We start from the raw sequence: 15,235 nt of genomic DNA on the forward strand, positions 1-15,235 counted from the left end.
GGCCAAGAGTCTTTTTTTGTATTTGATCTTTTTTTCTATTTTCGACGCGTCTTCCACGTCCGGTGGCTTTGGGTTTTTAGTTCCCTTGTTGTTAGGAGTAGTAATAGGTGAATAACAGGCATTTACGGTCGCGACGTCTCCTCCACTGTGGTCTCGTGTGTAACTCTCCCCTTCACCGCCACACCTGTTTTCTGCCAACACCACCACACCTGTTTTCTGCCAACACCGCCACCCACACACACACATTCCACCTCCTTCTGCTTGAAGTAAAAGACACCCCACCTCACCACCCCCACACCCCACAGAAGGTGAAACAAAAACTGAAGGATAAGAGGAAGGGCAACTCAGGAAACGCGACGTTAGTGAGGGCTGCAAAGAGAAACGGACAGACAGAAAAAGAGAGAAAGCGAGGGCGGCAAGTTTTGGTCGCAGCGCACACTGGCACTGCTTTTTGCTTGCTGTCTCGCTCTCCCTCGCTTTTGCTCTTCTTGCGTCACACGAGATGGCTGCCCGCTCCCTCCAAAGTAGGCCGGGGCCCTCCACGTTGTGGGGCCAATTCATGGCTGCTGATGTCACTCACACGTTTCACATGCTTTTTGCTGAGAAGCTGTCTACCGTGTCTGACCGACGGGAGTTTTCCACGCGACTGACAGCCCTCATGCGGCAGTGGCGGGCAGAACACTGGCGTGACATCTTCATTGGCGCCGCTGCGAAGCGAGGCGGGGGAAGTGACGGAGATCGATGCGGCGGGATGCGCAGGGCAGACGACAGGGAGGAGGACAGTGCTGCCGCGGCGGCGCGGCGGTGGGAGCGTGGAGTGGCGATGTACTACGAGTCCATCCGTGTGCAGCGGCTGATGGACGAGGTGTTGTTTTTTCAGGTGTCGGAGGCGGATGAATTGGAATTGGATAAACTGAGTCGCCGTGAGTCGAGGCGACGGCGAGGATTAGTTCGCGCCGTGGACGAGGTCTGGTGCGCCGGAAAGGCTGCGGCCGACTTCCTGCTTCCGGTCACGGAGCGGGAGGCGCCGCTGTACTACCGCCGGGTGCGTCGGCCCGTGTGCGTCGCCTCCATCTATTGCAGCGTGTGGGAGGGCGAGGTGGAGGACTACGCGGGGCTGAAGGTGCTCTTGACCCTCATGCGCTCCAACTGCGAGCTTTACAACGGCGGCGGGAGTCCGCTAGTGGCGGCGTGTCAGGAGCTCGTCTCTGTTGGCTTCCGCGCGGCGCGGGAGGCGCAGGCCGATGAGGAAGAGGAGGCTGCGGCGGCGAATGGGTGCTCTATCGGTGTTGCCGAGGGCGGGGACAGCTGCACACGATTTCCGCCTCGCACGGAAGCGGAGCTGGCGTGGATGTTCCCACCTCGACGAGAGGCGGACCAGCTGCCGGTAGACAGCGGCTGCAGCACCGCGGCGGCGGGACGCGGCGAAGGACACGACGCCGGTGAGACCAAGCGCGTGCTGCGGCTCATTCGCCGGTCGGGCGCACAGGAGACAACAGCGCCCGCACACGTAGAGCCCCCCGCCGGCACGGCGACAACGCGGCGCTTGACGCTGCGGCGCGGGCCGGCTGCCACCCCCGATGCCAATGCCAATGCCAATGCCAATGCCGATGTCGCCGCTTCGTTCAAGAAGAATAAGAAGGCGGCGAGGAATGGCACCGCGGCGACACCGCGAAGGGGGCGAAAGAAGCTGCAGGCGGAGAAGGAGGTAACGTACTGGATGTGCTGCGACCTGTGCGACAACTGGTGCATTGTGCCGGAGAAGCCTGACCCCATGCCGGAGCACTGGGACTGCTCCATCATCGGCCGGGAGTGCGCCCCGCCGAAGGCAAAGCAAAAGGGTGATAAGCCGCTGCCAACAGGGCAGAAGAAGCGACCTGGTGAAAAGAAGACGCGCGGAGAGGCGGAAGTCCCCGAGCAGGTCAGAGCGGAACGAGGTCGAAGGAATAGGAAAGGTGTGGCGGAGAAGCAGGCGGGGGATGAGCCGACACTTCTACAAGAGCACGTTGCAAAGCTGAAGCACAAGAATGTCTCGTGTGCAGCCGCACCGCGGAAGCGCCATGCACTCCCATCCCCTTCTTTTTCTTTCTCCTCCTCCTCTTCATCGTCGTCATCATCATCGGCCTCCTCTTCGTCGGGATTAACCGGTAGCAGCAGCGGCAGCCCTGACACTCAACCGCGTCGCAGACGCGGACGCAAACCTGTTAGGGCGCTACAGCGGCAGCAGCAGCGTCGTGACCGAAAGCGCCCTCGTGCCACCAGAAGCTCATCGTGGAACGAGGAAAGTAGCAGTGACGATGACGACGGCACGCCACAGCCGTTGCGTGCAGTGAAGGCTGAAAAGCCCCCCTTGACGGTGGAGAAGCTCGTGGAACTTGAGGCGGCCATGGGCGAGGTGGAGGTGATGCCAGTCGACGACCAGAACCCCGTGGAAATCCTTGCAAGACTTCGGAGCATAGAGAAATTGCTGCGGTGAGAGGGGCAGTCGCCTGAGGGTAACTACCGACCGCACCCGCTTCTTTGTGTGTGTGTGTGTGTGTTTGTTTGTTTACACTCCGTGCGGTCCGCGAGCGGACTTGTTTGAAGGTATTTACTCAATTGGGCGTGTCTTTCGCTCTCCATCTTTATATTTATCTCGACGTATGTATGTATACTGATTTTTTCTTTCTTTTCCTTCTGCTTTGCGTTGTGCGGCTTGCATCTTCTCCCACCTCACCGAGAGATACACGCCTGCGTTGCTGGCAGCAGATTGGGGGTGCAGCCGAGGGACGGGAAGCCGCTGCGGGCAGGCGATGGAGCAACGGAGCGTCGATTCCCCCAGCGCCTACGTGACACGGGTGAACCGTCATCTGGACGGTGTTGAGTACCATCTGCGCCACATGCAACGCCGCGCCAGCGCACGCCTCCCACGTCCTCACGGCACTGGCCCGCTCAGTTTCCACCAGGCACAGTCAGCGACGCGTAGCAGTGCATCACAGCAGAGGCCATGGCCGTCCGTCTGGCGTGGACCGAACGGCGGCCCGGGGGCAAGGGAAGAGCCACGAGCGGCAGGTACTTGCCGCACGAAGACCCCTGCCACATCCACCCTGTCATCACCCTCAGCGTTACCGCATCCCATACAGGCGAGGCGCAAAGGTGCCGTGGTGGTTGCTGCACAAGGTCGCGTTTTAAGGCCGTTGCTGCGGCGTCAACCATCGCGGTCGTCGAGTGTCGCCAGTTCATTGCTGAGCTCCAGCTTATCCACGCTGCTGTCGTCGTCATCCTCATCCTCCGCCTCCTCGAGCTCGTTGTCGCCGCGACGGCAGCAGGGAATGGCAATATCGAGCGTCTCTTCTACGTTAACTTCCGCCACGCTTGTCTCCTTTTCTTCCCTTGAGGGGAGTCCGGCAGGTGAGATCGCGACGAGGTGGCTGCAGTGGCGTAGAGCCGCCTACCATCTTCTCGCATCCCACTACGAAAAGTGCCATACTTTACTGACACACTGGAGGCAGTTGGGACTGCAGCGTCAGGGACGCGCTGTAAACGACCTTATTGCTGCCTTTAGAGGTGAGGAGCGGAAGGAAAGGCGCAGCCTCACAAGTCCAAGTGAAAGCAGCGATTCAATAGACGACATCAACGACGGCAACCAAGCATTAGGGACAGTTCCTAATGACGCTACGCTGCACCCCATAACGACGAGCACTTATGCCGAAATGTTGTTGGAGCGTGAGGCGGAACGCGTGGCGGGGCAGCTCGTAGTGCTGGCGGAGGAGGAGGCCGCAACCAGGCACGCACTTGAGGACGAGGCTCTTCGTGCCGCCGACGGTATTGGGCGCGCACGGAACCGCAGCGCCAGGGAGGCTGCTGTGCGCGAGAAGAAGAGGCGCATTGCGGTGCAGGCTGCGTCTGCGGCATCCGCACGGGCCCACGTCCAGCGCGAGAGCCGTAGAGTAGAGGAGGAAGAGGCAGCCCGGCGGCGTGCCACCGAGCGGGATGAGGAAGAGAAGTTCACTGATCTGATGGAGGCGATAGACCGAGGCGCCGAAATGTTGTTGGAGCGTGAGGCGGAACGTGTGGCGAGACCTGGGAGTCCTTTCAATGTTCCTTTGCCCTCCGTGTTGATGACGGCTACTGAAGGTGCCTCCGCGTGGAATGAAAAGGCGACACAGACGCCGCGGAAGCTGCTTAGAGTAAAGGCAACGCAGACTGAAGGAGAAGTATGCACTGAGCCTGAGCCGGTGGTGCACGTTCAGTCTTCGGCATCGACGGAGGGATCACAGTTGACGGGGGGTCGCTGGCGGCAACGTGGCTCTGTCAGGCGTCCAATACCGGCCGGCGAATGGCGTATGGCTGTAGCCGCTGAGGGAAAGTCCGCGGCAGTTGCAAAGGAAGGTGGAGACGGAGCGAGCGGGGCAGTTGTTGCTGGCAGCCCTATCTCTTCATGTTGTAGCAAATCTGTGCAGACGTCTTTTTTGCGAAGCATCTCCGTGCAGGTCTGTGATGCGTATTTAGAGTCACAGCGTCCACGTGAGGCGCTATCTTGCTTCCAAGCCACTGAACTGCAGCAGGGCGAGGTGTTGTCGCCCCGTCAGTCTGACGGCGGCTCATCGAAGAGCACAACGTGCACGGGGCCATCGCTCTTGTCGGGAGCTTCGCGGGCGAGTGGAGGTGCGAAGGGGGACGAGGCAGGTGTCCCCGTCTCCGTTGAGGAGATTACCTCGCGGGAGCAGGATGCGGCGCGACGGTCCAATGAAACTGACTCGCCGCGGCTAGTGGACTCCACCCGTAAGAAGGCGCTGCGCCCGCCAGAGCGACTGGCACGGAGGCGTCACGGTGGGCGTGCTCAGTCCGCCGTGGAGACGCACCGGCTGAAGTACGACAGTTTGGCAAGCGACGAGGAGGAGAAGCGGGCGTTTACCCCGCATTGGGACCTTGACACCATTGACTTTGACTGGAGCATCGACCTGCCTCCGTGCAACACCGCCGTTCGTCGTCTTGTGCACGTGGAGATGCGGCACCGGCGGCACGTGGAGCGGCATGAGTTGCTCGCGCGCAACGAGGTGAGGTGGGACGAGCTAAACCGCTACCGTACGTGGGCCCTGTGGCAGGAAGCAGCCGTCGTGGCGGCGGACGCGGCGTGCGAGGCAAGCAAAGACACCAGCGAAGGGAAGGATGGGGAAGAAGAAGAAGAAAAAAAAGGAGCGGACGCTCAGGGGCGGTTGTTTGCGGCGGAGGCTGTTGTTTTCACTGCCGCCGCCGCGGAGAACGGGGACGATGATAAGGAAAATATTGTGCCCTGCGCGAACGTTCTGAAACCCGCTGGTGCAGTGCAGCGGGGCCGATCCACCGCGTGGTGCGTTGACATGACCGGTGGACCGTCCGGCACTCCGCCGCACCTCCGAGATCGTCCGTGGGCGGCGATGCTCACACGACGGAAATCGCAGAGCTGCGGCGCACACTCTTTTGCTGTGGTACGTCTCCCGCTGTCGATGCCGCGGGCTTCTCACAGGACACCCAACGTCAGCTCCGTCACGGTTGGGGCGCCAGTGAGGTGGGGCTTGGCGGGTGGTGACATGCGTGGCGCCCCCCCGCAGCGAGCACCGGAGACTGTCTTCACAAAAAAGTGTGCCGAGCTTCCAGGCTACGCCCAGCAGTATGAGCGGCGGCTTATGTGGAAACAGCGCCAGCAACATGACTCTGGGCTGCCGGAGCCGGAGCCGATTTATCGCCGGGCAACCACGTCGTTTTTGGAGTCTGCGGAGTGGCGTTACCAGAAAATGTATGTTGACCGCTACTTGTTTGTGAGACGCCGCGATCGAAGTGCCCGGAAATGTGCAGACGCCGTCTGCGAAGAGGTGAGTCGAGCGCAGGTAACGTGGGAGCTGCAGCAGAGCTAATGCGGCCCTCCCACATGCTCTACCTCTCTCTCGCTGCATCCCTTCCCCTCACTCTGTCTGCCTGTGTGTATGTGCATGTGTTTTGGGTTATGGCCTGCAACGTGGTGGGAGCACTGATGTCAACAATAAACATGCCGGAGAAGCGCTGGATATTGCTGATGTTATTTCATTCTTTTTCATTTTTTTTTTCTTTGTGTGTGTATTTGTTTGTTAAGTTGGGCAGATTCGTTCCGCTCGCAGCAGGTGTATATTGGCATCACGGTCTCCGTACGACGTAGTCAACAGCGTGGCTTGTGCCAGGGGTGTGACGCAGCATGAGCCAACTGGCGCCTGTGCCGGAGGGCAGCCGTGCTGCTGCTGCTGCTGCTGCTGCTGAGGTTGAGGTGAAGGAGGAGGAGGAGAACCTCGTCGCTGCGGCAGTGCAAGGGGAACACAAGAAATACTGCGCGGAGGAGGTGGACAAGGACGCAAAAAGTGATGTCAATGGGTCTACGTGGCGACTGCAGCAGCAACAATGTGGGTGGCAAGACACGTGGGCGTTGGTCACCTTTCTTCTCGTCGTTGGTGTGAGTGCGGCCTGGGGTATGACGTTTGCGCTTACCGGTGAGCTCACCGAAAGTCTCCAACAGCTCGTGGAGCAGTTGGGGGCGGATGTCCTCGGCCGCGTCACAACAGCCCAGGTCTTCGTTGGGTTTGCTATGGGAGTTTCCACTGCCGGGGTCTGCACGGCGGTGGTAGTGCTGCTCTTGGAGCTCGCACCGACTGCTGCCATCGTGCTGAGTGCCCTCCTTTTCTCAGCCGTGCTGCTGCTACTTTCGGTCGTGGCCTTTGATCAGGCAATCGTGCCCATCGGTGCCACTCTGGCGTTGATGGGGTTACTGCAGGTCTGCTGGCTGTGCGCTGTGCGGAGTCGCATTGCATTCTCTGCCCAACTTCTCGCCGCCGCGTCCGCCGTCATGCAGCAATTTCCCGCTCTGCTTTGCATCCCCGCTCTGCTGATGATTGCCTTTTTCGGGCACCTGCTGTGGGGCGTGTTGGTTTTGCACGCCGCCGCCAAACGCATGCAGCGCGGTGACCTTGCGTGGATGGATGGCGGCCTTGCGGCGACCTCCGTCTTTTCCATCGTGTGGGTCGCAAACCTCGTCTCGGGCGTGTCGCGTGTTACCACGGGGGGGGTTGTGGGGACGCGGTACTTCGCCAGCAGCGAGAACCTGCCGCATGCTCCAACGTGGGCGTCGTTTAAGCGAGCCACGACGACCAGTTTCGGCTCCGTCTGCCTCGGAGCTCTGCTGAACACGGTGGTGAGTTTGCTGGGCTGGGTCTGTCGTCTGAGCTTAAACACTGGCAGCGAGTTCATTGACTGCTGCCTGGTCTGCGTGCTGAGCCTGCTTGGCTGCCTTGTCGCCTACTGCAACTTCTACGTCTACGTGCAGGTCGCTCTGTACGGCTGCGGCTACGTGGCCTCCGCCAGGCGTACGTGGCGACTATGGCAGAAGTGCGCCTGTTCCGCTGCCTTTAATGACGCCCTCGTGAGCACCACGCTGCGGGTGCTGGAGGTGGGTCTTGCCGGCGTCGTGGCTGCGGTGCTGGCGTGCTCCGTTCGTTCTGTGGCTCTGGAGGTCATTGTGTTCCTCATCTTTCTGTTCTCCCTGACGTGCGTGCTCCGCGTCGTCTCGGAGGTCGTGCACACCCTCTTCGTCGGTTTCGCGGAGCTGCCGGACAGACTTGCGGCTTCCTTCCCAGATCTGCACGCGGCATTGATGGCCAGCGATGACAACTTCGCCGCCATTCACGCCCACCAGCGTTGTGCCGTTCCAGTCTGAAGTGCGCAGCTGCAATTTTTTTTTTTTGTTTCCTTTATATTAATACGTGTATGTATATATATATATATATATAACTATGTGTGCGGCATGTACCAGGACAATAAAATGAGGAGTTTGTTGTTGTTTTTTTTTTTTTATTGTTTCAACAATAACAAAAAAAAAAGGACGAATACTCCCACCACGAATGATATCAATTATTTTGCTTTGATGCATTTATATATTGATCAGCTATCATTTGCGTTTTCATTTTGTTTGTCAGTGTGTTGTTGTGTGTTTGCTTGTTACGGGGGTGCGATCGGTTCTAATGAGGACGACGCCCGTTCTTTCCTTCTTTACTGCGTGTGCGTGTGTGTTTGCTCTGCTTCTCAAACGTTCGTTGTTGTTGGTTGTTTGTTTGTTTGTTTTTTATTATTATTGTGTGTTTTGTAATTTTTTGTTTTGCTTTTCCCCGTTTCTTCGCATGTGGGTGGAGACGGGCGCCTCGGTTTTTGTTTTGATTTTGCCTGCTGCACCGCAGCACGGGGAAGGCACGCAGGTGGGGAGGAGGGACCCAAAGCAAAAACTAAAAAGAAAAGAAGTGCACAGCCGCTTGGGGTCTGGGGCTCCACGCAGCAGGGGATAAAATAGACACCAATACGCATCTCCAGCTGAGCCCCCTCCCTCCCTCCCTCCCTCCTTCCCTTTACGTTTGCGCATCATCCCCCACGCACGTACACGCGTGGTGCTGGTCGCTGGTTCTGTTCGCTCTGTCTGGCGCCGCCGCTGGGGCGGGGGACGAGGCAGCCGTCTGTGCTTCTGAGTGCTGCCCATTTTCGCGTCTCTTCTTTTTTTAATATATATATTATTCCTCCTCCACGTACGTGTGAGTGTATACGCGTAAACGTGGGCGTGTCTTTGCATGCAAGAGTGTAGGGGAGGCAAACGGTGAATGGGTTTTTTTAAGAAGCGACATGGGGAGATGGCAGCCACAGATGCTGGGGGCCGCAGCTTCGTGTGGCGGCTGCCGGGCTTCTCCAGCTTCAGGCTTGACACCGTGCTAGACAGCACGAACGTGGTGGCCTTCACCATGGTCAAGTTTCACCTCCACATGACGATTGACATAAGCGGCAACACTGGGCTGTACATACATTACAAGGCGACGGGCATCCCCAAGTACTCTTACTACTTCTCGAACAGCCAGGGTGAGGTGATGCGGCAGCAGACGGCCCACACCATCCCCTCCAACACGAAACGATGCGGCCACTGGAACACGTGTTGCCGTCCCGACATTCTTGAGTTTATCAGCGCTGACGATGTGCTGCTGGTGAAATTCGTTTTCGACGATGACTGCCTGACGGTGAGCAGGACGCCGCAACCCAACGTGTTGCAGGTGATCTGGATGGTGCCGCACCTCTTCACGCAGATGCTGAACCCGTACTCCTCGCAGGGGTTCTCGGCCGGGGGCGCCAACTTCGTCATGCGGCTGGAGATCAAAAAGGAGTTCGGCGCCATCGACGCCGTGGGCCCGTACACCGTCGACAACATCAAAGACCTCGTCTTCTTCCTCTTCTGCCGCAAGCAGGAGGTGCCGCCGCACAGCATCGAGCTGCTCGACGGCAGCGGCGCCTGCATTGCGAAGCTTGACATGAAGGGAACCCCCGGCGTGCAGACGCTGACGGTGCCGAAGCAGCAGTTGTGGGACGCGCTCGGGAATCAGGGGACGCTGACGGTGCGAGTTAAGCTTCAGTGCCGCTGCAACCCGATTGACGCCCTCAACGCCCTCAGCGAGGCTCAGCAGCTGCTGCCGCAAGGCGAGGGGTCGCTTGCGGTGAACGCGACAACGCCGCCAGGGACGGTGCAGATCGGCAGCAAGAGGGAGGAGTATGTGGTGTTCCGCGGTGACGACTAGCACGTGGAGGGGAGGGGGGGGAGGGGGGTAGCTTCTTCCCACCACCACCGCCGCGATTGTTTCCCCGCATTGCCATTAGAGGTCCTATCGGAGAGGAAGTGAATGGTTAGGGAGGGCTGGGGTAGTGTACAGCAGCACACAGACGACGCATACAAAACAACAAGAAAGGAAAGAGAAAAAAGGTAAGTACGAGGAGGGTGTGTACTTCTTGTGCGAGGAGGAGGAGGGCCTGTAGCCCCACCCCGCCCCTTCAAATGAACTGCAGTGCCCACAGGGTTTGATTCCCAAACCCCCGCCTGGGTGCAGGCCCCGCGCTGCCATACTGTAATTTAATTTATTTATTTTTTAACTGTTGGTTTGGTTTGACTATGTCGTGTGTGTATATGAGCGCGCGTGTGTGCGTTATCGTTACTAGTAGTAGGGCTTGTGAATACATGAGCGAGACGGCGTCGTTCCCGCCTCACCGTGAGGAGCGACTGGATTCTCTCTTTGACACGGCAATGGAGGCTGTCGCGGAGCTGGAGCGATGCCGTGCACGCCTTCACGGCTCCCTGCAGGCGGCACACTTTCTCTACAGTGATGTGCAGCGGGAGATGGACCGTGCGGGCCTCATCCTCGGCTTGGAGGCCGTCCCGACGAAGGCGGGGGCGCTGCGCCCACAGCTGGGTCTCGTCTGTCTTGCCACCGCAGCGGAGGAGACAGCTACGAAAAAGGAGGAGGAGCAGAGCCAAGAGTATTACGAGTTCGCTGTGGTGAGCATGGCAGATGGCGGCGAAAACGATTCGGCGCATTGGTTTGCGTCCGCTCCCTCGGTGGGGCTGCGTGAGTGCCAGCAACGCTTCCGTGAGGTGGTGAACGCCTGTGTGCAGGTCGTGCAGGCGCAGAAACGAGCGATGGAGGCAGCTGAGGCCTACCGCGCGGTGGTGGCGCAGACTGCGTGAGGTTAATGCAACTGCCCTCCTTGTTCTTCCCTTCCCGTGGAGGACTTTTCCGGGCACACTGCATACGTATTTTATACAGTTTCCTATTTTGCAGCTGTTGCAGTGGTGTTGTTGTTTTGCATGGCGGGCGGGTGGTGGTGGTGTACTGCGGGAGCCCACGACGAGGTCCGGTTATTGTTTTGTTTTGTTTTGTTTTTTTCTGTATCTCTGTATTTCTCCTTCGACGCACATACCTCGTGCGTGTGGTCCGTTGTGACTGTGCTCCTCCCCCGCATACCTCTGCGCCCTCCTACCGTCCTCATCTCTTCTCCTGCACGCCGCACACGCTTCCGCAGCAGCCGCGGGGGAGCCTCAAGGGGAGGCGTGTTTGTTTGCGTTTGTGTTTTCTCTGGGGGGTGAGTGTGCCGAGGGTGTGGCCTGCGTACGCGTCAAAGAGAATAAAAACAAAGAAAATGGGCAAGGCGGGTGGCTTCTTTAAGCGGTTGAAGGCGAAGCAGAAGCGCAGTGTCTCGCGCCGCCGTCGCGGCACGAAAGGTGCCTCAAAGGAGGAGCGGCGTGCCAAGCACAACGAGCGTGTAGACTACTACGCCGCCAAGCGGGAGGCGGAGGCGCTCGCTGCCATTAGCAGCAGCGAGGGGGACAACGACGACAATAACGACGCGGTCTCTACCGACTCGGAGACGGAGGCGTGCCGGCAGGAACAGTCGCTGCTGCGACTACGGCGCCTGATTGGCGCTGCTGCGGTCAACAGCGGCACGAAACGCCGCCGCGGAGACAATGGCGCCGGCGGCGGGTCGAACGGCGACGCCCAAGCAGGGGGCGACAGGGACGCCACGGCTGTGGTGGAGCAACTGAGCGAGGGGGAGGATTGGAGAGCGTACCTGTCGGAAGAAGAAGAGGAAGAAGAAGAAGAGGAAGAGGAAGAGGAGGACGTGCCGCTAGATGAAATGTCTGACGATGATGATGAGGGTGGGGACTACGAGGAGGTGGAGGAGGGAGAAGAAGAGAATGAGGACGACGAGGAAGAGGAGGATGTCGGGAAGGAGGACGAGTACGAGGACGACGACAGCGTTGTGGCGGGAAGTGGCGCTGACGACGATGCCGCGACGGCGGGGGAAATGCAGTGGAAGCAGCGGATGGAGGAGACGGTGCAACTCCTGCCGCAGTTCCGCCCCGGCACAACGGGCGCTGCGGCGCTGCGGCACGTTGTGGTGCCCAACGACCCGTGGTTTGTGAAGTATCACCAGGACAAGCACGGCGGTATTGACACGACGCCCATGCAATTCCAGGGGTCGCACTACTGCCGCCGCTCGCACCCGGGTGACGGCAAGAAGGGGGAGGATGGTAATGTTTCCGACATCGCCGTGGCAGCCTCTGCCCATGCTGTGCGCCACTTTCTGCACGCACCGTTTGTGCTTGGTAAGCATTACCCGCAGCGGCCGCCGTACATGCATGAGATGTTGTGGACAAAGTGGCAGGAGTACTGCACCGCGGAATCCCGTGGTCCGATGACGGTGGAGGAGCGTGGTCTGCTCGATCTGCTGCAGGGGTACCCGGATGTGATGGATTGCTGCCGCTCATGGGAAAACGCGGACACCCGGCGTGAGATCTACCTCCTCCATGCCCTCAACCACTGGTTTAAGGCGCGATCCGTCGTGCTAGCGCACGACGCCCTGCTGCAGGAGCGTCGGCGGAGGCACAAGCAAAGGCAGGGCCGGCGGAGGACGGACGGCAGCAAGAAGAGTAGCGAGGAGGCAGAGGAGCAGGAAGACGAGGATGAGTATGAGTTTCGCGACCGTGGCTTTGGCAAGACGCGGATTATTATAATGCTGCCCATGCGCAACATTGCCCACCGCTACATGACGACGCTTGTGAAGCTGCTGCGAGCGTCGGCGGAGGATTGCGCCAAGCTCTCCATGTTCAACGAGGACTTCACCGAGCTGGCGGAGGCGGCGGATCCCACCTTCAAGCGCCGTCCACGCGACTACCAGCGGCAGTTTGCCGGCAACATTGACGACGCGTTTTGTGTCGGAGTTCGTCTGGAGCCGAGCCGGGTGCGGGTCTACGCTCACCCGCTGAACAGCGATCTGATCCTCTGCTCCCCGCTTGGCCTGCGGCGCCGGTTGGAGCGCAGCGGTGACGTGCTGGTGTCGCTTGCCTCCATTGAAGTCTGCATTATGGACGAGGCCCACGTGCTGCTCATGCAGAACTGGCAGCACGTGTCTGAAGTGCTGCGGCTGCTAAACAAGCGGCCGAAGGACACCACCCACGGCCTTTCTGACCTGCGGCGGGTCTACGCGTGGGCGCTCGCGGGGCACAGTGGTCGCCACCGCCAGACAATTATGTCCAGCGATTTGACGAACGCGAGCCTCCTTGCGACATTTCGCCTGGGCGTGAACAACTCCGGCCGGGTGCTGCTGCAGCACCGCGAGGAGGCGGGGGTGCTGTCGCAGGTGATGGTGCCGGTGCGGCAGCACTTCCTGCGCTTTGACCCGGGCCCTGCGCCGGAGACATGCGACGACGCCCGCTTCGACTTTTTCACCCGAGAGGTGTACGTGACGAAAATCAGCCCCCTCGTCGAGCGGGACGTGCGCACGATCGTCTTTGTGCCGTCCTACTTTGACTTTGTGCGGCTGCGCAACTACCTGATTCGCGAGCACCGGGACTCCTTTGCCGCCATCTGCGAGTACACCTCACTGCCGCAGCAGCGGAAGGCGCTGGGGCAGTTCACCGACCTCGAGCGGCCGCTGCTGCTTGTGACGGAGCGCTTTTACTTCTTCAAGCGCTACTTTGTGAAGCTGGCGGAGGTGATGGTTTTCTACAGCCCGCCGCTTTTCCCGGCGTTTTACGCCTCATTGGTTGGCCGTCTTGTTGTCACCTCGCCAAACGCCTTTGCGCTGACGCTCTTCTGCCGGTTTGACACGCACGAGCTTCAACGGCTTGTTGGCACGCGACGAATGCGGCAGTTGCTCGAGCGTGAGGCGGACGCCTTCTCCTTTGTGACGAACTGATCCACTGTCATCGCCATGCAAGCGTGGGAGAAAAGAAACAGGGGGGCTGCAGGATATATATACATGCGAAAGGAGGCAAAGTAGCTGTCTGTGTGTGTTAATAGCGGTTAAAGTGGAGACCAAATATACCCGTATTTGTACTGTGCGTACATGGCATTGCTTACGGGTATAAAAGGACCAAAAAGACCGTGGAGCCGGATAGTAGAAGGGGTGGGTGGTGCATGGGCCAGCTGAGTCTGTGGGTGTCTAAGGCATCTGGAACTGAGGCATCAAGCATAACGTTGCCCTCTTATTAATGTGCGTGTAAAGGACTTGTATATCTCTTCTCTACGCGCGGATGCTGGGCACTGGCATCCGTTGACATATATATATATATATATATATGTCACACATGTTCTTCCTTTCTCTGTTTCCATGTGGGCATGTCCCTGAGACTCCGGGAGTGTAATGACTGCACATCACTTTTTTCCTCTTTTTTTTTTTTGGTGGTGGTGGGGGGGGCTTTTCGTTTCACCTTTGCCAATGCGGCCATACACACCTTAAAGAGGAACAGCATTGCGTGGCATCCATCCGTGGCAGGTTGTGTGCAGGTAAGGGGGTTGTGTGCCTTGCAAGAGAAGGCAGGAAGTTTGTCTTCGTCCTTTCCTACACACACACACACACACACATCACAGGCACTGCCAGTTAGAGAGGGAGAGAGGCTTATTTGTAGATATCTGTATTACTCTACTCAGGGGTTCACGCACATGGCGGCCTCGGCGTTTGAGTTTGTGCAGGGCACGGAGCGGCTGGACTGGGGGGTGCTGGTGGCGATTGACCTGCAACGGCTGGTGAAGGACACAAACGTGGACACCCTACAGCGCATTGTGGAGAATCTCGCCTTTGCCCGCGTCACCCGCGACGAGGCGGCGATGTTCACCCCGGAGCACATCCTGCACCTCTTCACACTCTGCCAGCTGGTGATTCAGTACATCGTGTGCTCGCAGGAGTGTCTGGCGAAGATTAACGTGCGGCTGACAGAGCGGCTGCAGGAGATGCAGCACCGACGCGACGCAGCAGAGGCAGAGCGGGAGCGGCTGCACGAGGAGAACGTCATCCTGCGCAAGGAGGTGAAGGCGCAGCGACGCACTCTGTTGGCGTACGAGTACGCCAACACCGCGGGTGGGGGGATGTCAGCAGCGGTGGCGAGGGGAGCGCAGTCGTACGTGTGCTCGCAGTGCGGCGACGTCTACGCGAAGAAGGAGTCCCTGCAGTCCCACATGCGCAAGCGACACGCTGCGGTGAAGAATGAGACCCCGCCTCAACAACAACAACAACAACAACCGCAGCCACAGCAGGTTGAGACGGCGGCGTACGAGGGGCAGCTGCAGATGCAGCGGCAGCTTCAAGAGAAGGTGGAGCGGCTGGAAAATCTTCTGGAGAAGGAGAAGGAACGCAACGATCGTATGCAGCACGACAGCATGATGATGATGCAGGCCATCGTGAACGGGGCACGGGCGCCGGAAACGACCCCGTCCCCCTCCCCGTCCGTGCCGGCACCAGCGCCAGCACGACAAGCGCAGGTGCATGCCCCGCCGCTGCAGGTGGCCCCCGAGATCTCCGCCATTCCTGTGATGCCGGACCTCGCCGCCCTGCAGCGATACAACATGACGCGGCAACAGGAGACAGCAAACAACGCCATGCTGCGGAAGATATC

General features: G+C 59.3%; 7 protein-coding genes across 7 annotated transcripts, besides 11 other annotated features; all 7 read left to right on the forward strand.

Moving 5' to 3' along the window:
• The first annotated feature begins 274 nt into the window (after positions 1-274).
• Positions 275-303: a microsatellite.
• Positions 304-502: 199 nt separating this feature from the next.
• Positions 503-2,476, forward strand: TraAM80_08360 (uncharacterized protein; the record flags this gene model as incomplete). The annotated part of the gene is made up of 1 exon (XM_029385112.1): positions 503-2,476. The coding sequence occupies one exon, from the start codon at positions 503-505 to the stop codon at positions 2,474-2,476; it is 1,974 nt and encodes a 657-aa protein (XP_029235023.1).
• A 45-nt stretch (positions 2,477-2,521) lies between these two features.
• Positions 2,522-2,548: a microsatellite.
• Positions 2,549-2,792: 244 nt separating this feature from the next.
• TraAM80_08361 (uncharacterized protein) lies at positions 2,793-5,876 on the forward strand (the record flags this gene model as incomplete). The annotated part of the gene is made up of 1 exon (XM_029385113.1): positions 2,793-5,876. One exon carries the CDS (start codon positions 2,793-2,795, stop codon positions 5,874-5,876), a length of 3,084 nt encoding a protein of 1,027 aa, XP_029235024.1.
• A 314-nt stretch (positions 5,877-6,190) lies between these two features.
• On the forward strand, positions 6,191-7,699 carry TraAM80_08362 (uncharacterized protein; the record flags this gene model as incomplete). The annotated part of the gene is made up of 1 exon (XM_029385114.1): positions 6,191-7,699. One exon carries the CDS (start codon positions 6,191-6,193, stop codon positions 7,697-7,699), a length of 1,509 nt encoding a protein of 502 aa, XP_029235025.1.
• A 35-nt stretch (positions 7,700-7,734) lies between these two features.
• Positions 7,735-7,772: a microsatellite.
• Positions 7,773-7,812: 40 nt separating this feature from the next.
• Positions 7,813-7,842: a microsatellite.
• Positions 7,843-7,946: 104 nt separating this feature from the next.
• Positions 7,947-7,982: a microsatellite.
• Positions 7,983-8,075: 93 nt separating this feature from the next.
• Positions 8,076-8,139: a microsatellite.
• Positions 8,140-8,353: 214 nt separating this feature from the next.
• Positions 8,354-8,381: a microsatellite.
• Positions 8,382-8,418: 37 nt separating this feature from the next.
• Positions 8,419-8,471: a microsatellite.
• A 156-nt stretch (positions 8,472-8,627) lies between these two features.
• TraAM80_08363 (uncharacterized protein) lies at positions 8,628-9,587 on the forward strand (the record flags this gene model as incomplete). The annotated part of the gene is made up of 1 exon (XM_029385115.1): positions 8,628-9,587. The coding sequence occupies one exon, from the start codon at positions 8,628-8,630 to the stop codon at positions 9,585-9,587; it is 960 nt and encodes a 319-aa protein (XP_029235026.1).
• Positions 9,588-10,021: 434 nt separating this feature from the next.
• On the forward strand, positions 10,022-10,528 carry TraAM80_08364 (uncharacterized protein; the record flags this gene model as incomplete). Its single annotated transcript, XM_029385116.1, has 1 exon — positions 10,022-10,528. One exon carries the CDS (start codon positions 10,022-10,024, stop codon positions 10,526-10,528), a length of 507 nt encoding a protein of 168 aa, XP_029235027.1.
• A 170-nt stretch (positions 10,529-10,698) lies between these two features.
• Positions 10,699-10,731: a microsatellite.
• A 249-nt stretch (positions 10,732-10,980) lies between these two features.
• On the forward strand, positions 10,981-13,539 carry TraAM80_08365 (U3 small nucleolar RNA-associated protein 25; the record flags this gene model as incomplete). The annotated part of the gene is made up of 1 exon (XM_029385117.1): positions 10,981-13,539. One exon carries the CDS (start codon positions 10,981-10,983, stop codon positions 13,537-13,539), a length of 2,559 nt encoding a protein of 852 aa, XP_029235028.1.
• Positions 13,540-13,901: 362 nt separating this feature from the next.
• Positions 13,902-13,923: a microsatellite.
• A 263-nt stretch (positions 13,924-14,186) lies between these two features.
• Positions 14,187-14,212: a microsatellite.
• Positions 14,213-14,285: 73 nt separating this feature from the next.
• TraAM80_08366 (uncharacterized protein) lies at positions 14,286-15,233 on the forward strand (the record flags this gene model as incomplete). Its single annotated transcript, XM_029385118.1, has 1 exon — positions 14,286-15,233. A coding segment is annotated over one exon (948 nt), but the record flags the coding sequence as incomplete, so codon positions are not given.
• Between the last annotated feature and the right edge of the window lie 2 nt (positions 15,234-15,235).

The sequence above is a fragment of the Trypanosoma rangeli genome (genome assembly GCF_003719475.1).
Source record: "Trypanosoma rangeli strain AM80 chromosome Unknown Tra_15.4_contig_00405, whole genome shotgun sequence".
NCBI lineage: Eukaryota > Euglenozoa > Kinetoplastea > Trypanosomatida > Trypanosomatidae > Trypanosoma > Trypanosoma rangeli.